The following is a 25,605-nucleotide window of genomic DNA, read 5'->3' on the forward strand; positions in this document are numbered from 1 at the left end:
CCTCCCGAGTAGCTGGGACTACAGACACCCAGCTAATTTTTTGTATTTTTAGTAGAGACAGGATTTCACCGTGTTAGCCAGGTTGGTCTCGATCTCCTGATCTCATGATCTGCCCACCTTGGCCTCCAAAAGTGCTGGGGTTACAGGCGTGAGCCACCGCGCCTGGCCGGTGATTATTGAATAGTAAGTTCATAAGTTATTTTTATACTGTTTTGTATTATCTGACTTTTTAAAACTTTTTTTTTTTTTTTTTGGAGACAGAATCTTGCTCTGTCACCCAGGCTGGAGTGCAGTGGAGCGAACTCGGCTTACTGCAAGCTCCGCCTCCCGGGTTCACGCCATTCTCCTGCCTCAGCCTCTCCAAGTAGCTGGGACTGCAGGCGCTCGCTACCACGCCCAGCTAATTTTTTTGTATTTTTAGTAGAGACGGGGTTTCACCATGGTCTCGATCTCCTGACCTCGTGATCCGCCTGCCTCGGCCTCCCACAGTGCTGGGATTACAAGCGTGAGCCACCGCGCCCAGCCTAAAACTTTTTTATGTTGCTTTTCTCATCAAATTTTTGTAAGATAAAACTTATTAAGGTTATGTGTTTTTATTTTACATCCGTACAACAACTACTGGTATACAATAAAGGGCTGTATTTGCTGATACCTCTGTACTCTATTGGGGAAGTTTTCTTAGTAGTGTTTATGAGGCTGAGTTCACAGACTCAGACTTATTGGTCAACTGCTTTCATTCTGTTATGTGGTCAGTATCTGTTTGGTTAATTCTCTCTTAGTTGTCTTACTAATGTGATGCTGCTCACCCAGCTTAGCTGAAGGACGTTATCATTTTTGAAAGATCAGAGGATGTGCTCTAATTTTATATTTTCTTTTTCTTTAACAGGTTTTTATTTAATTAGTTCAAAATATGGATCCTGAAACAAGGGGACAAGAGATGATCAAAGTGACACCTCTTCAACAAATGCTTGCCTCATGTACTGGAGCTATACTGACATCAATAATAGGTAAAATTATGTTACTGATGTAGATTATGTAACTTTGAATGAATCAGTGCTTCCATTTGAGTTTTAGTATCAGTATTTCAACGTAGGTTCTTTTTTCCATAAGTGTTGGCTGGCTGAGAAATAAAGAGAAAGAGTATGAAGGGAGGAATTTTACAGCTGGGCCTCCGGGGGTGACATCACATATTGGTAGGACCGTGATGCCCACCTGAGCCGCAAAACCAGCAAATTTTATTAAGGATTTCAAAAGGGGAGGAGGTGCAAGTGTGTCCGGAATTGGTGGGTTCTTGGTCTCACTGACTTCAAGAATGAAGCCGCAGACCCTCGCGGTGAGTGTTACAGCTCTTAAGGTGGCGCGTCTGGAGTTGTTCGTTCCTTCCGATGTTCGGATGTGTTCGGAGTTTCTTCCTTCTGGTGGGTTCGTGGTCTCGCTGGCTCAGGAGTGAAGCTGCACACCTTCGTGGTGAGTGTTACAGCTCTTAAGGCGGCGTGTCTGGAGTTGTTCGTGTGGTGAGTGTTACAGCTCTTAAGGCGGCGTGTCTGGAGTTGTTCGTTCCTCCCGGTGGGCTTGTGGTCTTGCTGGCTTCAGGAGTGAAGCTGCAGACCTTTGCGGTGAGTGTTACAGCTCATAAAAGCAGTGTGGACCCAAAGAGTGAGCAGTAGCAAGATTTATTGCAAAGAGTGAAAGAACAAAGCTTCCACAGTGTGGAAGGGGACCCGAACGGGTTGCTGCTGCTGGCTCAGGCAGCCTGCTTTTATTCTCTTATCTGGCCCCACCCACGTCCTGCTGATTGGTAGAGCCGAGTGGTCTGTTCTGACAGGGCGCTGATTGGTGTGTTTACCATCCCTGAGCTAGACATAAAAGTTCTCCATGTCCCCATCAGATCAGTTAGATACAGAGTATTGACACAAAGGTTCTCCAAGGCCCCACCAGAGCAGCCAGACACAGAGTGTCGACTGGTGCATCCACAAACCTCGAGCTAGACACAGGGTGCTGATTGGTGTGTTTACAATCCCTGAGCTAGACATAAAGGTTCTCCACATCTCCACCAGACTCTGGAGCCCAGCTGGCTTCACCCAGTGGATCCCGCACCGGGGCTGCAGGTGGAGCTGCCCACCAGTCTCGTGCCATGGGCTCGCACTCCTCAGCCCTTGGGTGGTTGATGGGACTGGGTGCCGTGGAGCAGGGGGTGGCCCTCGTCCGGGAGGCTCGGGCCGCACAGGAGCCCATGGAGAGGGTGAGAGGCTCAGGCATGGTGGGCTGCAGGTCCCGAGCCCTGCCCCACGGGAAGGCAGCTAAGGTCCGGTGAGAAATCGAGCACAGTGCCGGTGGGTCGGCACTGCTGGGGGACCCAGTACACCCTCCGCAGCCGCTGACCTGGGTGCTAAGCCCCTCATTGCCCAGGGCTGGCAGGGCCGGGCGGCTGCTCTGAGTGGGGGGGGCCCACCAAGCCCACGCTCACCCGGAACTCCAGCCAGCCTGCAAGCGCCGCACGCAGCCCCGGTTCCCGCTTGCGCCTCTCCCTCCACACCTCCCTGCAAGCTGAGGGAGCCAGCTCCTGCCTTGGCCAGCCCAGAAAGGGGCTCCCACAGTGTAGCGGTGGGCTGAAGGGCTCCTCAGGTGCCGCCAAAGTGGGAGCCCAGGCAGAGGAGGCGCTGAGAGCAAGCGAGGGCTGTGAGGACTGCCAACACACTGTCACCTCTCACAAGAACAGGGAGTAGGTCACAAGATCACATGCTTCAAAGGGTAAAAAGGAGAACAAAGATCACATGCTTCTGAGGAAACAGGACAAGGGCAAAACCACAAACTCCTGATAAGAGTCCAGCAAAGATCACAAGGCAAAGGGCAAAAGCAGAATTACTGATAAGGGTCTATGTTCAGCGGTACACATATTGTCTTGATAAATATCTTAAACAACAGAAAACAGGGTTTGAGAACACTGAACCAGTCTGACCTCAAATTTACCAGGGTGGAGTTGCCCAGTCCTAGTAAGCCTGAGGGCACTGCAGGAGACCAGGGCGTATTTCAGTCCTTACCCCAACCGCATAAGACAGACACTCCCAGAGCGGCCATTTATAGACCTCCCCCAGGAATGCGTTCCTTCCCCAGGGTATGAATTATTAATATTCCTTGCTAGGAAAAGAATTTAGCAATATCTTCCCTACTTGCACGTCCGTTTATAGGCTATCTGCAAGAAGAAAAATATGGCTCTATTTTGCCCGACCCTGCATGCAGTCAGACCTTATGGTTGTCTTCCCTTGTTCCCTAAAATCACTGTTATTCTGTTCTTTTTCAAGGTGCACTGATTTCATATTGTTCAAACACACGTTTTACAATCAATTTGTACAGTTAACACAATTATCATAGTGGCCCTGAGGTGATGTACATCCTCAGCTTACAAAAATAACAGGATTAAGAAATTAAAGTAAGACGGGGTAAGAAATTATGAAAGTATTATTTGGGAACTGGTAAATGTCCATGAAATCTTCAGAATTTATGTTCCTCTGCCCCGGCTCCAGCCAGTCCCTCCGATCAGGGTCCCTGACTTCCTGCAACACATACTATCATTTATGATCCATGAATGTTTCATCATATTATTATATGAAAACAACCCTGGACAGAGATTCAAGAGACTTGAGTCCTTGCTTTGCCATTTTCAGGGTGAATACACTTGGGAACAGTATCTAACTTTTATTTGAACTTCATTATTTCATCTGTAAATTAGGGGCTTATAACTGGGATTTCTTTTAGGTCCCTATCAACGTTAAACTTTTCTGATTCCCCCTTTCTATAGTAGAAAGCAAGAAGATGGAATAAAATATTAGCATAATGAATAATACAGAATTTTTGTAATTTATGTTAATAACAATTACAAATAATCTTTACTTTGCATTAACAGAATTTCTTAAATTTCTCTGGTTCACAGTTTTCTCTTTCTTACAGTCAGCTTCTTGTAGATGTAGCCAAATGACATAGTTCGGTGATAGTTTAGCATTTTAATGATTTTTAAGTTGGCTAGTTTATGTAAATAACAAATGATTAGAACAAATAAATTAATTGCTTATGATATATTTTCAGGTCAGAATTTGAGTTATAAAGGTCATAGAGATCATCTAATATAATTGTCATCATTCTCAAGATGAGGAGAAGTTTTCTTAGAACCATTATTTGGCATTTGTTTCTACTTGGATAAAATATAGCATGCATGTTAAAATTACTTTCGTTTGCTGTGCTATGCCCAAATGGAATAGCATAACTTAGTGCTAAAGATGTTTTATGGCCAGTTTACTCAAATTTTTATTATCCGTGCCTCTTATTTGATACAGGTAAATTTAACAGATTAGGAAGACTAATATCATCTGACTATTGATTACTTATAGAAAGTTATTCTCAAAGACTTTTGGAACTTTTACTTCTTATATTAGAAAGCATAAATACAAACTTTAATGCTAATGTAATGATAGTTGTAGGAATATTAACAGTTTAGTACTCATGAGAGAAATAATTCGTCTATCTTTCACTGATTAACAAAATTTAAGGGCCAAAAAATTAGAATGTTACATTCAAGACTACTTTAAGATAAATAAGCTTACCAATTATATAGCCATGAGGAAAAGTATGAATCAATGTATTTTGTGTTCTTTGTAAAACATCTATCCAATTTACAGATACCACTTGCTAATTGAAATTTACATATCTTCATAGTGACACCCCTGGATGTTGTTAAAATTAGACTGCAAGCCCAAAACAACCCACTCCCCAAAGGTATGTGTACTAATTACCCTAAAAATGTTATGTTTGATTTTTAAATGTTCCTGTGTTTATTTTTTTTTTTGCATAACATTCATTTGCTAATTTATTAAAATTGATGCCTCTTTATCCTCATGAAAAACATTTTTTTTTCACCATTTAGTTGTACGTGATGAGGTGTAGGCAAAAAGCAAATAAATATATAACATTTGTATGGACCTACTAATTAAAGCAAAGGATGGTTATGTATTTGTATTTGTGCCTCAGAGGTAAGAACAGAATTATATTTGTGAGGGACCTTAGAATCCAGCTTACGCCTGTGTCCAAAAGTTGTGCCCATGTTCAAGTGTTCATGACCATCATACAACTATTGCTTGAATATAGTGATTGGAAATTTATTATTTTATCAGACAGCTTGGTTAATTTCTGGATAGTAGTTTATGTAGAATTTGAGACAAATAATGATGTATTTTTATAAGATAGGCAAGATTAGCAATTCCTTAGTATTTTATAGGTTTGTAAAGATAATGGCATCGCAACCATATTTTAAGTGGCAGAAAACACACTGTTTGGACTGTGAGAAAATTGGCACAGATACAAAGCCACTGTGTTGAATACAGAGCAGTGAGATGGGATGAACAGCCCTGGTATTTTAGATGAATGAAAGGATAGATTGATTGTGAGAAGAGGCTAGAAAGGTAATTTCCTATACATTAAAGAAAGCTGTAAAAACAGAAGGAAACACGTAGACTTAAGTATTACAAAGTTCACAGCTTCGTATTTTTACCTACTGTTGGGCAGAGAAGACAATTTTGGCAACAGTTAGTCCAGTAAGTGGGAAGAAGTTGGTATTAGAGAAAGTTGTACTACCTTAGGTGGAATGTGACAAATGGCTAGACTGAGCAGTACAGATACAGAAAAAGAGACAAAGCATAGCATTATGTACATTGAGAATGACATTTAAAAAAAATTATATTTTTGTCTGAATTTCCCTTGCATACCACAGATTTTTCTTCTGGACAGATAGAGAAGATATGCGTCCATGTTCTCTTCTCTAAATGGGTTTTCGTCCTTTAACTTCCTTCTTCATTCCCTCAGATAACTTAAAAGAAGTTATTTTTGTGTCTTTCCTTTTTTTTTTTTTTTTTTTTTTTTTTAGACTTCGTCTTACTCTGTCACCCAGGCAGGAGTGCAGTAGTGTGATCATAACTCACTGCAGCCTTGACCTCCTGGGCTCAGGTGATCTTCCGACTTCAGCCTCCTGAGTAGCTGGGACTACAGGCATGTGCCATCACACCCAGCTAATTTTTAAAATTTTTTTGTAGAGATAGAGGCTCACTGTGTAGCCTAGGCTGAAATCAAACTCCTGGCCTCAAGTGGTCCCCTGGCCTTGGCCTCCCAAAGTGCTGGGATTACAGACATGAGCTACCATGCCCAGCCATTTTCTTACTGCAGTTCTGAAAACATAATGTCCACTAATTTACAGTTACTTTTTTTTTTTTTTTTTGAGACAGAGTCTCGCTCTGTCACCCAGGCTGGAGTGCAGTGGCGTGATCTTGGCTCACTGCAAGCTCCGCCTCCTGGGTTCACGCCATTCTCCTGCCTCAGCCTCCCGAGTAGCTGGGACTACAGGTGCCCGCCACCACGCCCGGCTAATTTTTTGTATTTTTAGTAGAGACGGGGTTTCACTGTGTTAGCCAGGATGGTCTGGATCTCCTGACCTCGTGATCCGCCTGCCTCGGCCTCCCAAAGTGCAGGGATTACACCAGCTTAATTTACAGTTACTTTTAACGACTCTGAGTTTAGAATGCATTGCAGTAGCATTAAGCAAATCAAATTACTTTTGTCTGTTTCATCCTAAAAGTAGAGATGGTTATTTATCTTTTTCAAGATTGTTTCTCTTTTCGTAATTTTCTAGTTTCCTCATTGTTATGTCAATTTCTTCATCTGTAAAAGTAATAACAGTTATGTGAGGTAATTGTTGGTTGTTGGAATCTTTTTTGTTAGGAAAATGTTTTGTATATAGTAATGGACTCATGGATCATCTATGTGTCTGTGAAGAGGGAGGCAACAAACTATGGTATAAGAAGCCAGGAAATTTCCAGGGAACATTGGTAAGGTGGTTATATTATTTAGAATCACAGTATATTTTCTATTTAATCTTATATGTGAAAGATTTTCTAATTGCAAGAGGGTTAAGAATCATATTAAACTGAGAACAAGGAACTACTTCTTTGCTTTTTAACCCTTTGTTATCCTTTTCATAGGTTCGTGGTTTTGTGTAAAAAAGGGGGAGGTAACTTTTTAAAAACCTAAACATTTTTATTTTGAGATAATATAAAATGAAAAAAATATATACAGACAGATTTCATGTACTCTTTTCTTAGTTTCCCCCAGTGGTACCATCTTACAAAACTAATATAGTGTCACCACTAGGATTTTGACATTGATTGATACAATTAAAATAAAGAATAATTTCATTATCACAAGGATTCTTCCTGTTTCCTTTTTTAGAGCCACACCCATTTCCCTTGTGTTCTCACCAACTCCTTAAGCCCTGACAACTACTAATCTGTTCTTCATTTATATAATTTTGTCATTTCAAGAGTGTTATATAAATGGAATCATAACATATATAACCTTTTGGGGTTGGCATTTTTTACATAGCATAATTACCTGGTGATTCATCCAGGTTGTTGCATGTGTCAATCATTTGTTCCTTTTTATTGCTCATGATATAGATTATTTCATGGTGTACATGTAATACAGTTTATTTTCAGAATTTTTTCCAGATTTTGGCTATTATGAATAAAGTGGCTACAAACATTCACTTACTCTGGGAAAAATGCCTTAGGGAATACAGTTGCTGAGTCATATGGTAGTTGCATGTTTAGAGTTTAAGCAACTCCTAACCTGTTTTCTACACTGGTTCTACCATTTTACATTTTCATTAGCACTGTGTGACTGATGCAATTTCTCCACGTCTTCACTAGTGTTTTGGTGTTGTCACTACTTTTATTTTACCAATTGTGATAGATGTGTAGAGATATCTCATTGTGGTTTTAATTTGCATTTCCCTAGTGGCTAATGATGTTGAACATCTTTTAATATGCTTATTTCCCTCTTCAGTAAAAAGGCTTTCATGTCTTTTGGCCATTTTCTAATTAAATTGTAGTTTTACTGTTGATCAAAATTCACAATGAGATACCATCTCACACCAGTTAGAATGGCAATCATTAAAAAGTCAAGAAACAACAGGTGCTGGAGAGGATGTGGAGAAATAGGAACACTTTTACACTGTTGGTGGGACTGTCAACTACTTCAACCATTGTGGAAGTCAGTGTGATGATTCCTCAGGGATCTAGAACTAGAAATACCCTTTGATCCAGCCATCCCATTACTGGGTATATACCCAAAGGATTATAAATCATGCTGCTATAAAGACACATACACACGTATGTTTATAGTGGCACTATTCACAATAGCAAAGACTTGGAACCAACCTAAATGTCCAACAACCATAGACTGGATTAAGAAAATGTGGCACATATACACCATGGAATACTATGCAGCCATAAAAAAGGATGAGTTCATGTTCTTTGTAGGGACATGGATGAAACTGGAAAACATCATTCTCAGCAAACTTTCACAAGGACAAAAAACCAAACAGCGCATGTGCTCACTCATAGGTGGGAATTGAGCAATGAGAACACATGGACACAGGAAGGGGAACATCACACACTGGGGACTGCTGTGCGGTGGGGGGAGGGGGGAGGGACAGCATTAGGAGATACACCTAATGCTAAATGACGAGTTAATGGGTGCAGCACATCAACATGGCACATGTATACATATGTGACAAACCTACACGTTGTGCACATGTACCCTAAAACTTAAAGTATAATAACAATAAAATTAAAAAGAATTTTGATAGTTCTTCTTTGTTTATTTACTCATTTATTTATTATTATTATTACTATACTTTAAGTTTTAGGGTACATGTGCACCATGTGCAGGTTTGTCACATATGTATCCATGTGCCATGTTGGTGTGCTGCACCAATTAACTCGTCATTTAGCCTTAGGTGTATCTCCTAATGCTGTCCCTCCCCGCTCCCCCCACCACACAACAGTCCCCGGAGTGTGATGTTCCCCTTCCTGTGTCCATGTGTTCTCATTGTTCAATTCCCACCTATGAGTGAGAACATGCACTGTTTGGTTTTTTGTCCTTGTGATAGTTTACTGAGAATGATGGTTTCCAGTTTCATCCATGTCCCTACAAAGGACATGAACTCATCTTTTTTATGACTGCATAGTATTCTATGGTGTATACATGCCACATTTTCTTAATCCAGTCTATCGTTGTTGGACATTTGGGTTGGTTCCAAGTCTTTGCTATTGTGAATAGTGCCTCAGTAAACATACGTGTGCATGTGTCTTTATAGCAGCATGATTTATAGTCCTTTGGGTATATACCCAGTAATGGGATGGCTGGGTCAAATGGTATTTCTAGTTCTAGATCCCTGAGGAATCGCCACACTGACTTCCACAATGGTTGAACTAGTTTACAGTCCCACCAACAGTGTAAAAGTGTTTCTATTTCTCCACATCCCCTTCAGCACCTGTTGTTTCCTGACTTTTTAATGATCGCCATTCTAACTGATGTGAGATAGTATCTTATTGTGGTTTTGATTTGCATTTCTCTGATGGCCAGTGATGATGAGCATTTTTTCATGTGTTTTTTGGCTGCATAAATGTCTTCTTTTGAGAAGTGTCTGTTCATGTCCTTCACCCACTTTTTGATGGGGTTGTTTGTTTTTTTCTTATAGATTTGTTTGAGTTCATTGTAGATTCTGGATATTAGCCCTTTGTCAGATGAGTAGGTTGCGAAAATTTTCTCCCATTCTGTAGGTTGCCTGTTCACTCTGATGGTAGTTTCTTTTGCTGTGCAGAAGCTCTTTAGTTTAATGAGATCCCATTTGTCAATTTTGGCTTTTGTTGCCATTGCTTTTGGTGTTTTAGACATGAAGTCCTTGCCCATGCCTATGTCCTGAATGATATTGCCTAGGTTTTCTTCTAGGGTTTTTATGGTTTTAGGTCTAACATGTAAGTCTTTAATCCATCTTGAGTTAATTTTTGCATAAGGTGTAAGGAAGGGATCCAGTTTCAGCTTTCTACATATGGCTAGCCAGTTTTCCCAGCACCATTTATTAAATAGGGAATCTGTTTCCCATTGCTTGTTTTTGTCAGGTTAGTCAAAGATCAGATAGTTGTAGATATGTGGCATTATTTCTGAGGGCTTTGTTCTGTTCCATTGATCTATGTCTCTGTTGTGGTACCGGTACCATGCTGTTTTGGTTACTATAGCCTTGTAGTATAGTTTGAAGTCAGGTAATGTGATGCCTCCAGCTTTGTTCTTTTGGCTTATGATTGACTTGGCAATGCGGGCTCTTTTTTGGTTCCATATGAACTTTAAAGTAGTTTTTTCCAATTCTGTGAAGAAAGTCATTGGTAGCTTGATGGGGATGGCATTGAATCTATAAATTACCTTGGGCAATATGGCCATTTTCACAATATTGATTCTTCCAACCCGTGAGCATGGAATGTTCTTCCAGTTGTTTGTATCCTCTTTTATTTCATTGAGCAGTGGTTTGTAGTTCTCCTTGAAGAGGTCCTTCACATCCCTTGTAAGTTGGATTCCTAGGTATTTTATTCTCTTTGAAGCAATTGTGAGTGGGAGTTCACTGATGATTTGGCTTTCTGTTTGTCTGTTATTGGTGTACAAGAATGCTTGTGATTTTTGTACATTGATTTTGTATCCTGAGACTTTGCTGAAGTTGCTTATCAACTTAAGGAGATTTTGGGCTGAGACAGTGGGGTTTTCTAGATATACAATCATATCATCTGCAAACAGGGACAATTTGACTTCCTATTTTCCTAATTGAATACCCTTTATTTCCTTCTCCTGCCCGATTGCCCTGGCCAGAACTTCCAATACTATGTTGAATAGGAGTGGTGAGAGAGGGCATCCCTGTCTTGTGCCAGTTTTCAAAGGGAATGCTTCCAGTTTTTGCCCATTCAGTGTGATACTCACTGTGGGTTTGTCATAGATAGCTGTTATTATTTTGAGATATGTCCCATCAATACCTAATTTATTGAGAGTTTTTAGCATGAAGGGTTGTTGAATTTTGTCAAAGGCCTTTTCTGCATCTATTGAGATAATCATGTGGTTTTTGTCTTTGGTTGTGTTTATATGCTGGATTACATTTATTGATTTGCGTATGTTGAACCAGCCTTGCATCCCAGGGATGAAGCCCACTTGATCATGGTGGATAAGCTTTTTGATGTGCTGCTGGATTTGGTTTGCCAGTATTTTATTGAGGATTTTTGCATCAATGTTCATCAAGGATATTGGTCTGAAATTCTCTTTTTTGGTTGTGCCTCTGCCAGGCTTTGGTATCAGGATGATGCTTGCCTCATAAAATGTGTTAGAGAGGATTCCCTCTTTTTGTATTGATTGGAATAGTTTCATAAGGAATGGTACCAGTTCCTCCTTGTACCTCTGGTAGAATTTGGCTGTGAATCCATCAGGTCCTGGACTCTTTTTGGTTGGCAAACTATTGATTATTGCCACAATTTCAGAGCCTGTTATTGGTCTATTCAGAGATTCAGCTTCTTCCTGGTTTAGTCTTGGGAGGGTGTATTTGTTGAGGAATTTATCCATTTCTTCTAGATTTTCTAGTTTATTTGCATAGAGGTGTTTGTAGTATTCTCTGATGGTAGATTGTATTTCTGTGGGATTGGTGGTGATATCCCCTTTATCATTTTTTATTGTGTCTATTTGATTCTTTTCTCTTTTCTTCTTCATTAGTCTTGCTAGCGGTCTATCAATTTTGTTGATCTTTTCAAAAAACCAGCTCTTGGATTCATTAATTTTTTGAAGGGTTTTTTGTGTCTCTATTTCCTTCAGTTCTGCTCTGATTTTAGTTATTTCTTGCCTTCTGCTAGCTTTTGAATGTGTTTGTTCTTGCTTTTCTAGTGCTTTTGTGATGTTAGGGTGTCAATTTTGGATCCTTTCTGCTTTTTCTTGTGGGCATTTAGTGCTATAAATTTCCCTCTACACACTGCTTTGAATGTGTCCCAGAGATTCTGGTATGTTGTGTCTTTGTTCTCGTTGGTTTCAAAGAACATCTTTATTTCTGCCTTCATTTCATTATGTACCCAGTAGTCATTCAGGAGCAGGTTGTTCAGTTTCCATGTACTTGAGCAGTTTTGAGTGAGTTTCTTAATCCTGAGTTCTAGTTTGATTGCACTGTGGTCTGAGAGACAGTTTGTTATAATTTCTGTTCTTTTACATTTGATGAGGAGTGCTTTACTTCCAACTATGTGGTCAATTTTGGAATAGGTGTGGTGTGGTGCTGAAAAAAATGTATATTCTGTTGATGTGGGGTGGAGAGTTCTGTAGATGTCTATTAGGTCCAGTTGGTGCAGAGCTGAGTTCAATTCCTGGATATCCTTGTTAACTTTCTGTCTCGTTGATCTGTCTAATGTTGACAATGGAGTGTTAAAGTCTCCCATTATTATTGTGTGGGAGTCTAAGTCTCTTTGTAGGTCTCTCAGGACTTGCTTTATGAATCTGGGTGCTCCTGTATTGGGTGCATGTATATTTAGGATAGTTAGCTCTTCTTGTTGAATTGATCCCTTTATGTAATGGCCTTCTTTGTCTCTTTTGATCTGTGTTGGTTTAAAGTCTATTTTATCAGAGACTAGGATTGCAGCCCCTGCCTTTTTTTGTTTTCCATTTGCTTGGTAGATCTTCCTCCATCCCTTTATTTTGAGTCTGTGTGTGTCTCTGCACGTGAGATGGGTTTCCTGAATATAGCACACTGATGGATCTTGACTCCTTATCCAGTTTGCCAGTCTGTGTCTTTTAATTGGAGCATTTAGCCCATTTACATTTAAAGTTAATATTGTTATGTGTGAATTTCATCCTGGCATTATGATGTTAGTTGGTTATTTTGCTCGTTAGTTGATGCAGTTTCTTCCTAGCCTCGATGGTCTTTACAATTTGTCACGTTTTTGCAGTGGCTGGTACCAGTTGTTCCTTTCCATGTTTAGTCCTTCCTTCAGGAGCTCTTTTAGAGCAGGTCTGGTGGTGACAAAATCTCTCAGCATTTGCTTGTCTGTAAAGTATTTTATTTCTCCTTCACTTTTGAAGCTTAGTTTGGCTGGATATGAAATTCTGGGTTGAAAATTCTTTTCTTTAAGAATGTTGAATATTGGTCCCCACTCTCTTCTGGCTTGTAGAGTTTCTGCCAGGAGATCAGCTGTTAATCTGATGGGCTTCCTTTTGTGGGTAACCCGACCTTTCTCTCTGGCTGCCCTTAACATTTTTTCCTTCATTTCAACTTTGGTGAATCTTACAATTATGTGTCTTGCAGTTGCTCTTCTCAAGAAGTATCTTTGTGGCGTTCTCAGTATTTCCTGAATCTGAATGTTGGCCTGCTTTGCTAGATTGGGGAAGTTCTCCTGGATAATATCCTGCAGAGTGTTTTCCAACTTGGTTCCATTCTCTCCGTCACTTTCAAGTACACCAATCAGACGTAGATTTGGTCTTTTCACATAGTCCCATATTTCTTGGAGGCTTTGTTTGTTTTTTTTTATTCTTTTTTCTCTAAACTTCCCTTCTCACTTCATTTCATTCATTTGATCATCAATCACTGATACCCTTTCTTCCAGTTGATTGCAACGTCTACTGAGGCTTCTGCATTCTTCACGTAGTTCTTGAAACTTGGCTTTCAGCTCCATCAGCTCCTTCAAGCACTTCTCTGCATTGGTTATTTTAGTTATACATTCGTCTAATTGTTTTTCAAAGTTTTTAACTTCTTTGCCATTGGTTTGAATTTCCTCCTGTAGTTCGGAGTAGTTTGATCGTCTGAAGCCTTCTTCTCTCAACTCGTCAAAGTCATTCTCCGTCCAGCTTTGTTCCGTTGCCGATGAGGAACTGCGTTCCTTTGGAGGAGAAGAGGTGCTCTGCTTTTTAGAGTTTCCGGCTTTTTAGAGTTTCCAGTTTTTCTGCTCTGTTTTCTCCCCATCTTTGTAGTTTTTTCTACTTTTGGTCTTTGATGATGGTGATGTACAGATGGGTTTTTGGTGTGGGTGTCCTTTCTGTTTGTTAGTTTTCCTTCTACCAGACAGGACCCTCAGCTGCAGGTCTATTGGAGTTTGCTATAGGTCCACTCCAGACCCTGTTTGGCTGGGTGTCAGCCGTGGTGGCTGCAGAACAGCGGATTTTCGTGAACTGCAAATTCAGCTGTCTGATCATTCCTCTGGAAGTTTTGTCTCAGGGGAGTACCCGGCCGAGTGAGGTGTCAGTCTGTCCCTACTGCGGGGTGCCTCCCAGTTAGGCTGCTTGGGGGTCAGGGACCCACTTTAGGAGGCAGTCTGCCCATTCTCAGATCTCCAGCTGCGTGCTGAGAGAACCACTACTCTCTTCAAAGCTGTCAGACAGGGACGTTTAAGTCTGCAGAGGTTACTGCTGACTTTTTGTTTGTCTGTGCCCTGCCCCCAGAGGTGGAGCCTACAGAGGCAGGCAGGCCTCCTTGAGCTGTGGTGGGCTTCACCCAGTTCGAGCTTCCTGGCTGCTTTGTTTACCTAAGCAAGCCTGGGCAATGGCGGGCGCCCCTCCCCCAGCCTCACTGCAGCCTTGCAGTTTGATCTCAGACTGCTGTGCTAGCAATCAGCAAGACTCCGTGGGCGTAGGACCCTCCGAGCCAGGTGCAGGACACAATCTCCTGGTGTGCCATTTTCCAAGCCCGTTGGAAAAGCACAGTATTAGGGTGGGAGTGACACAATTTTCCAGGTGCCATCTGTCACCCCTTTCTTTGACTAGGAAAGGGAACTCCCTGACCCCTTGTGTTTCCCTAGTGAGGCAATGCCTCACCCTGCTTCGGCTTGCACACAGTGGGCTGCACCAACTGTCCTGCACCCACTGTTTGGCACTCCCTAGTGAGATGAACCCGGTACCTCAGATGGAAATGCAGAAATCACCTGTCTTCTGCGTCGCTCACGCTGGTAGCTGTAGACCAGAGCTGTTCCTATTCGGCCATCTTGGCTCCACCCCCTGATAGTTCTTTATATATTCTAGATACTAGTATTTTGTTGAATATGTGGTTTGCAAATATTTTTTTCCACTTCTAGTTTGTCTTTTCATCTTCTTAAACATGGTCTTTCACAGAGTAAAACTTTTTAATTTTTACAAAATTCAATTTATTAATATCTGTTATAGGTCATGCTTTTGGTGTCAAGGCTAAGAGCTTTTTATCTACTGTTACACTCTGAAGACTTTTTCATAAAAATTTTATTTAAGTCCTTGATCCATTTTGAGTTAGTTTTATGTAGGGCATGAGACTGTGGTTGAGATTTGTTTGTTGTTGCTGCCTATGGATGTCCACTTGCATTTGTGGAAGTGGCTATATTTCTTCCATTGAGTTGCTTTTTGCAACTTTGTTAAAAATCAGTGGGGCATATTGGGTGTGTCTATTTCTGAGTTTTCTATTCTGTTCCATTTATCTCTGTGTCTTTCACTCTGTCAATACCACAGTCTTAATTATTGCACCTGCAAGTCTTGAAATTAGATACACTGATTCCTCTCACTTTATTTTTATATTTCTTTTTCTTTTTTTGAGACAAGGGCTCGCTCTGTCACCTAGGCTGGAGTGCAGTGGAGCAGTCATGACTCACTGCTTCTTCAATCTGTACGCCTCAAGAGATTTTCCCACCTCTGTCTCCCAAGTAGCTGGGACTATAGGCATGTGCCACTGTGATTTATTTTTTATAGAGACAGGGTCTCACTGTGTTGCCCAGGCTGGTCTCACACTCCTGGGCTCAAGCAGTCCTCCTGCCGTGGCCTCCCAAAGTGCTGAGATACAGGCGTGAGACACAGCATCTGGTCCTTATTTTATTTTTCAAAGTTGTTTTCGCTATTCCCAAAGTTCCTTTGTCTTTCCACATAAATCTTAGCATAATCCTGTTTATATTTACAAAAAAAGTATTGCTAGGGTAATTATTGGAATGACATTCAACTTGTATGTTAATTTGGAGGGGAATAACATCTTTAATGTGTTGAGTCTTTCATTCCATTTTCAACCTGCTTATGACATTATAATTGAAGTGAATTTCTTTTAGACAGCATAAAATTGAGTCATGTTTTAACTTCTCTCTGTCAGTTTTTATCCTTTAATTAGTATACTTAGTTTAACTATTGTAATGGAATTACAGATTAGGACTTAAGCTTATCTTTTTAAAAAAATTTTCTCTTTGTTGTGTTTTCTATTTCTGTTTTGCTTTTCCTGCATTCCTTTGTAAGTTACTTGAACATTTTTTAGCATTCCATTAAACTCTTAATCTCATTTAAAACATTATATTTTAGCTGTCTTTTTCTGACATTGCTTCCATGGGGAAGAAGGGATGTCATCTTGTTACTGCCAGGTAGAGTTAGAAGTCCAGGTTCCCCCCACCCCCCCAGCCTCTGTTGACACACAGTGTGAGGGAAGACCTATTTTACTCTTGAGCATGTGTGGGAGTTCTGGCTTTCTACATGGTTTCCACTGACGGTGTAGTGGGGTAGCCTCATTGCTGGGTGATGGTGAAAATACTGACTCCACTATTCCTCCTGTGACACCACCCTAGCAGAGGGATGAAGGAGCCTTACTGCTGACCTGGTAGGGGTAAAAATCTTGGTTCCTTATTGACCTGCTGTCAGCCTTACATTGGTGGAAGTCTAGGCTACCTACTTGGCCTTTGCTGATATGGGTCTGGGTGGTGCCACAAGTTTCACTTTGGTGTTTGGCTAGAGCAGATGGTTACTGTCTAAAAGTTTTCTGTCTTACTAGGGTTCCCTTACCTGGGAAAATATGCAGTCCTTTGTGACTAAGGTCTTTTACTTAGCACAGTGTTTTAAGATTCATCCATGTTGTAGTATGTATCAGTATTTTATTTCTTTTATTGCCAAGTAATATTGTGTGAATATATTACATTTTATTTATTCATTCATCATTTGATAGACATTTGGATGGTTCTACTTTTTGGAATAATTAATTCTATGGACATTCATGTTTCTGTGTGAACATGTGTTTTAATTTCTCTTGGATATAAACTTATGTGAATATGTGTTTTAATTTCTCTCAGAATGTAACTGTAGTTGAAATTACTGAGTCATGTGATAACTATGTTTAACCTTCTGAGAAACTGCTAGGCTATTTTCTAAAGTAGCTACGCCATTCTGTATTCTCACCAGTAGTATCTAAGAGTTCCAATTTCTCCACATTTTCACCAGAATTTATTATTGTCTGTCTTTATAATTTTAGCTTATTTAGTAGGTATGAAGTCATATCTCATTTGTGGTTTTGCTTTGCATTTTCATAATAATCAATGATGAACATTTTTCCTTTTTCTATTTTTTCTCTTTTTTTTTTTGAGACAGGGTCTCACTCTGTTGCCCAGGCTGGAGTGCAGTGGTGTGATCTCAGTTCAGTGCAGCCTCTCACTGCTGGCTGAAGCAGTCCTCCCACCGCAGACTCCCAAGTAGCTGGGACCACAGGAGTGCATCACCATGCCCAGCAAATTTTTTAGCTTTTTGTAGAGATAAGGTCTCACTATATTGCCCAGGCTGATGTCGAACTCCTGGGCTCAAGGGGTCTCCTGTCTTTCAAAGTGCTGGGATTACAGGCCTGAGCCACTGCATGCAGCCAAACATTTTTTCGTGTGCTTATTGGCCATTTGTATGTATTCTTTGGAGAAATATATATTCAAATCCTTAGCCAATTTTTAATTACTTTATCTTTCTGTTATCAAATTGTAAGAGTGTTAATAGAAGATTTCTCTTCAGCTTTGCCTACTTTTGGTTCCTCTCCAAAGATTTCACTTAGCACATTTTAATATTTTCTGATTTCATACTTAGGCGAGTTTATCTAACCAATTCTCTGCTTTTGCTCTACTTCCTTTCTTATAATAATCCTTTCAAAAGCTTTTTCTCTAAGCTCTTAGTAGAACAATCTACAGCTGAGTAATATAGACTTCATTCTTTAAGAAGTTAGTATCATCCAGAAATGCTTCATTTTAATTGTGTTAAAATTCCCTTTTTAAAAAGAATGGACATACATAAATCCAAAAAGCTTATTTTTTTAGATATAAATACCTGAAAGAATGAAATTACCAATCATCAGTATAAATTTTTGTATATCAGGTTTAAAGATATATTTTGATTACTTTTTTTCTATTATAATTTTAGGATGCCTTTTTTAAAATAATTCAAAATGAGGGCATTAAATCTCTATGGAGCGGCCTTCCTCCTACCCTGTAAGTTGAAATTTAATGTTTTTTCTACTAAATAATGGTTGTTATTTTATCCTGTAATCAGCATGGTTGGACAAAGTCTTGCATTTTTAATATTAGAATGCTTTCATTTTCTGAGGTATTGTTTTTTAAGCCTCACAGCCACCCACATGTTTGATGATGTACTAGAAGGACTTGCAGGACCTGAAGAGGTTACATTCACAGATACGGTTTGTTACAACAAAAGGATAGAAAACAGAATCAGTGAAGGAAAAAGGCACATCAGGAGTTGTCCAGAAATAGGCTTCCAAAGTCCTCCCTTATGGCATTGCACAGGATGTGCTTATCCTTCTATCAGTGAGCTGTAAAGTATACAAAGTGCTTCTGCCTTGGGAAACCCATTTGAGTTTTGAGTATAGGGCTTTTATTGAGCATGGGTTATATGGATACATTCTGTCTTTGAGGCCAGTTGTGATGAGCAAAACTTCCAACCCACAGAAAGAAACAAGTGTACTATAAATCGCAGCGTACAAATCAACCTGCACAAGTTGGTTTAGTGCTTCAGACATACAAAAAAACCTTCTAATGGGTAATACTCCAGGGGATACATTCCCACGAGTTGTCCAGAGGTCAGGCATGCACATAGGCCCTCCTGAAGTTATACAAGGTTTGAGCAACCAAGCCTGCTGTGTTGTCTTTGCTACACAAGCATATGGTAATTTTTTTTCATGTTCAGAAATAAAGACTTTGGTGTTTATTTGTTCATTTTACTAAAGCTGAATGATACATTGCAAAATGTGTACTTTCCTTTCTCCAGATAATTCTAATTGTCTACTGCCTGGCGATTACATGAATTAATATGATAAACTCTTAATATTGAATGTAAAAATGTAAAATAATAACTTGGTTTTTGCTGTCTCATTTATGCCCAAGAACTTTATACTTTTAATGGAGGAAATTAGTCAATTTGAGGCATTTATTTCAAACAATGTTTAAGGTTTAAAGTTAGTGGCAGATCCAATACCCCACCAGTGAGTCCTGCTCCTAAATTGTCAGCAGCAAAGTCCACCGTATAACATCAGGCATTCTGAACTATGGTCTGTGAATATCCTTTAGTTACATCATAAACATGGACTAGTTTCTTGTTGCATTAATATTTATTGACATGGCAGTACCTGCAACTTCGTGTTTAAGTTTAATAATTCCCTTTTAATAATTTCTTTTAAAATAGTATGTCATTAGAATTCCCTTAAAATTAGTGTATGTAATTCTGATGATGTTAATTATAATTTATGTCTAGTTATAAGCAGGAGTGATAAATAGTCCACAGTTCGAAAATGTTTTACAATTTCTCATGTACTTTTTATTTCGCTGATTCTGATGTTATGGTAATTATGAATGAGAAAGAAGATCTGGGAGACCAGAAACAGAGATGGAGATGAAGTGTGTGTCTTAATTTGTCTTTTCCTATTTGTTTTATTTTTATTTTATTTATTTAGAGACAGAGTCTTGCTCTGTCCCTTAGGCTGGAGGCTGGAGTGCAGTGGCACGATCTCGGCTCATTGCAACCTCTGCCTCCCAGGTTCAAGTGATTCTCATTCCTCAGCCACCTGAGTAGCTGGGATTACGGCATGTGCCACTATGCTAGCACTTATTTAATGCTATTTATTGTAACTGTCTTTACAACTGGAATGAAAACTTTTGGATGGCAAATGCCTACTTTATGTCTTTTTACTGCCTACTAAGTTAAGTACTAATCATTTTTAAAATAAAAGAAAAATTGATCTCATAGGCTGATTTGTTGTGGTTTTTAGCTTACACAGAATATAAGAATTTTTTAGCTTATATAATAATATTTGAATTTAAGACTATGTGGGATCTTTTGATAATTTTGAACAAATCTTTTTGTGTGATCTAACAGAGTGATGGCAGTTCCTGCCACAGTTATTTATTTTACCTGCTATGATCAATTAAGTGCTCTTCTGAGATCCAAGTTAGGAGAAAATGAAACCTACATACCAATTGTTGCTGGAATTGTAGCCAGATGTGAGTAATAAATCTTTATTTTCATTTTGATATCTGTTTAGAGCTTCTGTTTAAGTTGTGACATTCACAGAAAATTTGTACAATATATAGAGTATTAGTATGATATATTTCGTGTTATAGTTTATATTAATTTGTTAATATAGTATAGATACTCCAGAAGTCATATGGAATGGTGATTACCATCAGAATGAGATGGGCTCAGCCTATCTTGGTCAAATCATGGACAGAGTTTTTAGAGTGACATCAGAGTTGGTTCTGATTCACCTGAACTTCTGAGGTGTCATCTGGGATCATGTGTGATTCAGGCCAAAGTCCTGAATCACTTTCCTTATAAACTTTGCCATTCAGAGTTTTATCATAAGGAACGTTGACTCTATACAGAAGAACGTTTACTCTGCTAAATGGGAGTGGGATTTATTGGGGCAGTAACTGGAATGGGCTTTGGTTTTCATAGTTCTGGTTGATTATAACATTTCTGGAACTGCCCTTGAGAGAGTTGAAACCAGAAAAAGTAAGGTATATGAAAATAGACTTTTAAGAAATACTTTTGTCAAGGGAAAAATCTGTGTCAATTATGTTGACATCATTAGACATTTAATTTTAAGGTTTTCAGACATTATAGACTAAAAGTTTAAAATATAAAATATGTGAATATTAATTTTTACAGTATATGTGTTTGCATAGTACATGGCTTTTTGTTTTCTTTTTTTTTTTTAACTTGTATTAGTTGGTGCAGTAACTGTGATAAGTCCACTAGAATTGATTAGAACCAAGATGCAGTCCAAGAAGTTTTCTTACGTGGAACTGCATCAATTTGTCAGCAAGAAAGTATCTGAAGATGGTTGGATTTCCCTTTGGAGGGGCTGGGCTCCTACTGTTCTTAGAGATGTACCTTTCTCAGGTAGGATTTATCTTATTTGTAGCTACTAAATTTTACATAGCTTTGTCTCATTCAAATATTACTGTCACTAGATTTTTAACTCTTTACCATTAAAGGTAAGTTATTTTCTGTAGTGACCACAAACTCCTTTTTCACTGTTGGGCTCTCAGATCTTTCCAAGCTTTTATTGAATGAATAGTTTTTATTCAAGCTTTTTTTTTTTTCTTGTGATTAATTTGCTTTTATACATTAATTAGTGGGTATTCATATTCAGAGAATGCAAACTACCTTTAACATTCTAAACAAGTCATTTAATATTATTCTAAGCAATTAGTAAGATAAGTAAAACTACTGCAAATCAAAGGATAGAATCCATTTAAGACCACTTTGGAATTATATGGGCTCCTACTTTTTCAGTTATTAAAAACAAACATCTCCTCATTAAATGATTATCCTGTAAAAGACTATTACAAATCAAGTAGGGAATTGTACTAATTACTCAATTATGAAAAGGGAGAAAATTATAAAAAGTGAGAAGTAAATCTACCAGTAACTTATAGAATGTGCATACTTTAGTGTCATTTCCCTTGTGGATCATAGAAGTTTTAAGACCCAAAAGAAATACTTATCTAGAGAGAAACTGTCAATAAGAATATAAATATCTTTTAAAAATCATGAAACCACAAATACATTCTTTCACTGTCACAACCCCAGTGGTAACCACTATCTTGAATGTCATTCATTTGATAAAAGAATTAGTTTTCCCACATATGTATTATTGCCAAATATGATATTGTTTAGTTTTGCCTATTTTTGAAAATCCCCTTTTACTAAAAAATTTTCCTAAGATTCATTCTTGTGTTACATGTAACTGTTTTCTTCATTTTTACTCGTTTATATGTGAGTAAACAAGTAAGACAATGCTGCTATGAAAATTTTTAATCAGTTTCTTGGTGTACCTTTGAAAGTTTATCCAGTATTGGATTTGTTGGTTCATATATATACATACATTTCAAATTTTACTAGGTAATATAGAACTCTTTTCCAAAGTGATTGTATGATCTACATACCTACTAGCAATGTAAGAGATTTTCTGCTGCTTCACACCCTTTCCAACTTTTTTACTGTCAAAGTTCTTAATTTTTGTTTAATAATTTAAAGTGGTATCTCATTTTAATTTTCATTTCCCTGGTTATTAAGATTCGGCACTGTTTCATTGGCATTCATTTATTCATAATTGATTTGGAATTTTGGACTGAAATAGGTTTTCAATTTCATTTTTCTCCCACATGGATAGCTGGTTGTCCCAACATCACCTGTTGCAGTGATCTCCAACCTTTTGGGCACCAGGGACTGGTTTTGTGGAAGACAGTTTTTCCATGATTGGAAAAATTGTGCGTGTGTGTGTGTGTGCGCGCGCACGTATGTGATTGGTTTCAGAACGAAACTTCCACCTCAGATCACCAGGCATTAAATTTTCATAAGGAGCATGCAACCCCTATCCTTCACATGCGCAGTTAACAATAGAGTTCTATGGGAATATATTGCTACTGCTGATCTGACAGGAGGTGGAGCTCAGGCGCTAATGCTCACTCACCCGCTGCTCACCTCCTGTTGTGTAGCCCAGTTCCTAACAGGACACAGATCAGTACCAATCCTCAGCCCTGGGGTCGTGGACCCCTGATCTATTGAATAACCATAATTGCTCCAAGGATCTGCAGTGTTATCTCTGTCATATAACATTTTCATGTATGCATGGATCTATTTCACTGGTTAATGTTTCTGACTTCAGGCCAGTACCACACTGAATTATTAGTGCTTTATGAAAAATCTTTTTTTTTTTTGGTCAGGGTCTCACTCTGTTGCCCAGGCTAGAGTGCGGTGGCACAATCAGGGCTCACTGTAGCCTTGATCTATCTACAAGGCTCTAGTAATCCTCCCACATCAACCTCCTGAGTAGCTGGGACTAAAGCCGTGTGCCACTATGCTTGGCTAAGAAAAATCTTGATGTCACCTTATTTTTCTTCCCTAGGAATATCATCTCTTTATGTTAATAATAAATCTTTAAGAAGTTGTCTTAGGAGAGATTCAAATTTTTCTTCATCAAGGTTGTATTCATCTCTTTTTTTTTTTTTTGACATTTAGTTATAGGTATACCCCACTGCCCCCCAGCTTTTAGTAGCTATTTTTAAAGCTCTATTTTAATTTTTTTTAATTAAATCTTCGTAGCTGGTGCAGTTGCAATTGATTTTTTTCTATTAGCTTGTATCCAGCTATGTTTTAACATTCTGTTATGAATTCTGCTTTGTCTTACTATTTTTTTGGTTTGGATATATGTAAAAATATATGTGAATTTAACTGTTTTATATCATTATTTGTAATCATAACTTTTCTTTCTTACTTGCTGCCCAGTGAATTTTTGAATTATAGTGACAATAATGAACATCCCCATCATTTTTCTCATTTTAAAGAAAATAGATCTCATTTAACCATTAATAATTATTTTTGGTATAGGTTTTTGATGCAAGTTCTTTATCAAATTAAAGAAGTTTCTTTCTAGGTTTCCAAGAAATTTATTTCTTTTAAATGAAAGAGTGTTGAGTTTTATCAGATGCTTTTTCATTATCATTACATGATCCCATGGTTTTGTTAACATGGTAATATGACATTTAAAGATTTGTATTGTATACCTTTGCATTTCTGGGATAACCTAACTTAATCATAGTGTATGATGTTTTATGAAATATTTCTGACTTCAGTTTGTTTTTTATTATTATTTTTAGGAAGTCTATACCTATGATCATCAATAGATTGGCCTTTACTTTTTTCCTTTGTCCTGTTGTCCTTGTCAGGTTTTGGAATTATAGTCCTACTTTATTGATGCATAGTTTTTTTTTGTTTATAGGACTACTAGAATATTACTGAGAATTTTGCTTTAAAAAAAGAAATCCTACCCTAGTGGGTATCTAAGTAGAAAGCAAGGTATGTCAGGGTTAAAATTTGTCTATCCCCTGAATATATAACCTCATAACTCTTTTATTAAAGTCCACATTTTATTTCTAAATATGTGTTCATTTCATTCTCTGTTTTTATAGCAATGTACTGGTATAACTATGAAATTTTAAAGAAGTGGTTATGTGAGAAATCTGGTTTATATGAGCCAACATTTATGATCAACTTTACTTCAGGGGCATTGTCTGGTTCTGTAAGTTTATTCTTTTGTTGTTAATATTCCAGAAAAATAATTGTTGTATTAAAACAAAACAAAATATAGCATCTCATGTATATTGAGATCCACTTTGGCTGCACTGCTTGAAAATTTTTCTAAGTATTTTCCGTCTATTTTAAGGAAACAAATTATTAGCAAATAAAATAATTTAAATATACTGTATTTATGTTTTTATGTTACAAATACATATTTTTCTGAGGAACTTTTGGATTTGTTAGATCATTACAGTTATAATATTTTAGAGCTTTATTATTTAGAGCATTTTGTAATACATTAATTCAATAAATGCTCTGATTAGGTAATATTTCATGCAATGTCATCTCACATGCATTAAGCACTTCTAGCCTCTGCTGCTGATTCCTGTTTCTTTGGAAACATTTTGTCCTACTAAAGTACTTTTTAAAAGAATTTGAACAAAAATTACAGTCGGAAGGAAAGAATCTTAAGTTACCATTTTTGGGTAATAGGGAGTTTATCTTTTTCCACACCTCCCTGTAGAATGATATCAAAGTTCTGTAGTAGACTTTCATTATGCAGATTTATATCACCATGACGTTGGCAGTTCTTTTTATACCCACATACTGCCAAAAATGAATTTGTAATAACTTGTAGTGAGACAATAACACACTGGAACCACATAAAAACAATAGCGAAGGAGCAGAGTGAAGTGATGGAGACTTGCAGAAAAATATTGTAATAATATCTCAGAAAATCTAGGCCAAGGAAGTTACAGCAGTTGACTTTAAAACTTAGATATAAATATTCCCAGGTCTAAGATCTTTCAAATTAATCCTAGTGGATTATAAGTCTGTTGAACAAAAAAAGCAATTAGTATTGTTGAATAATGGCTTTAGGATATTTACCAGTTTTGCAGAAATATGAAGGAAAGTCCTCTATTGTAATATTTCTATTTAACCTAGAAAATTTATTTTTTTAATGATTTTTTAAATGATCTAGAAAATTGCTGCATTTTGACAGCTTTCAAATAAAGGTTTATCTCTGCAACAGAAAAAACACCTGAATGTGAGTGTCCAGGCTTTCTGTCAGAAAACAGAACAGCCTAAACCACCTCATTTTAGAAAGAGTTTCAAAATGGCTTACATAACATTGTAGCTACTACATGATAGATAATGAAGATGGAGAAACAATCCTTGATTTTACCTTACCTGAAATCTTTAAAGCTGATTTCAAGAACATACATCAACAAATTGTTGGGGTGAAATAAAATATAAGTGATTTTGAGGGGCATTTTATGACCATATTGGCCAAATGTGAGTTGAGAAGCAAAAATACATACCAGTTTTAACCTTGCATGGCTGTTGTATCAAATATTGCAACAACATATCTAAAAGAATTAAATT

At 38.1% G+C, this 25,605-nt stretch overlaps 1 protein-coding gene across 4 annotated transcripts in view; it reads left to right on the plus strand.

The window, feature by feature from the left end:
• Positions 1 to 25,605, plus strand: part of SLC25A40 (solute carrier family 25 member 40) — a 129,992-nt gene that overhangs the window by 94,394 nt on the left and 9,993 nt on the right. For all 4 annotated transcript variants that reach the window (XM_058425105.1, XM_058425112.1, XM_058425115.1 and 1 more), the window contains 7 exons: positions 887 to 1,007; positions 4,711 to 4,770; positions 6,763 to 6,869; positions 18,046 to 18,113; positions 20,011 to 20,135; positions 20,863 to 21,036; positions 24,111 to 24,220. In XM_058425105.1, coding sequence (XP_058281088.1) covers positions 911 to 1,007; positions 4,711 to 4,770; positions 6,763 to 6,869; positions 18,046 to 18,113; positions 20,011 to 20,135; positions 20,863 to 21,036; positions 24,111 to 24,220 — 741 coding nt within the window. In that variant the 5' untranslated portion in view covers positions 887 to 910. The remainder of the gene's footprint in view (positions 1 to 886; positions 1,008 to 4,710; positions 4,771 to 6,762; positions 6,870 to 18,045; positions 18,114 to 20,010; positions 20,136 to 20,862; positions 21,037 to 24,110; positions 24,221 to 25,605) is intronic.

Source organism: Hylobates moloch, unplaced genomic scaffold (genome assembly GCF_009828535.3).
Source record: "Hylobates moloch isolate HMO894 unplaced genomic scaffold, HMol_V3 SCAFFOLD_1, whole genome shotgun sequence".
In the NCBI taxonomy this organism is placed as follows: domain Eukaryota; kingdom Metazoa; phylum Chordata; class Mammalia; order Primates; family Hylobatidae; genus Hylobates; species Hylobates moloch.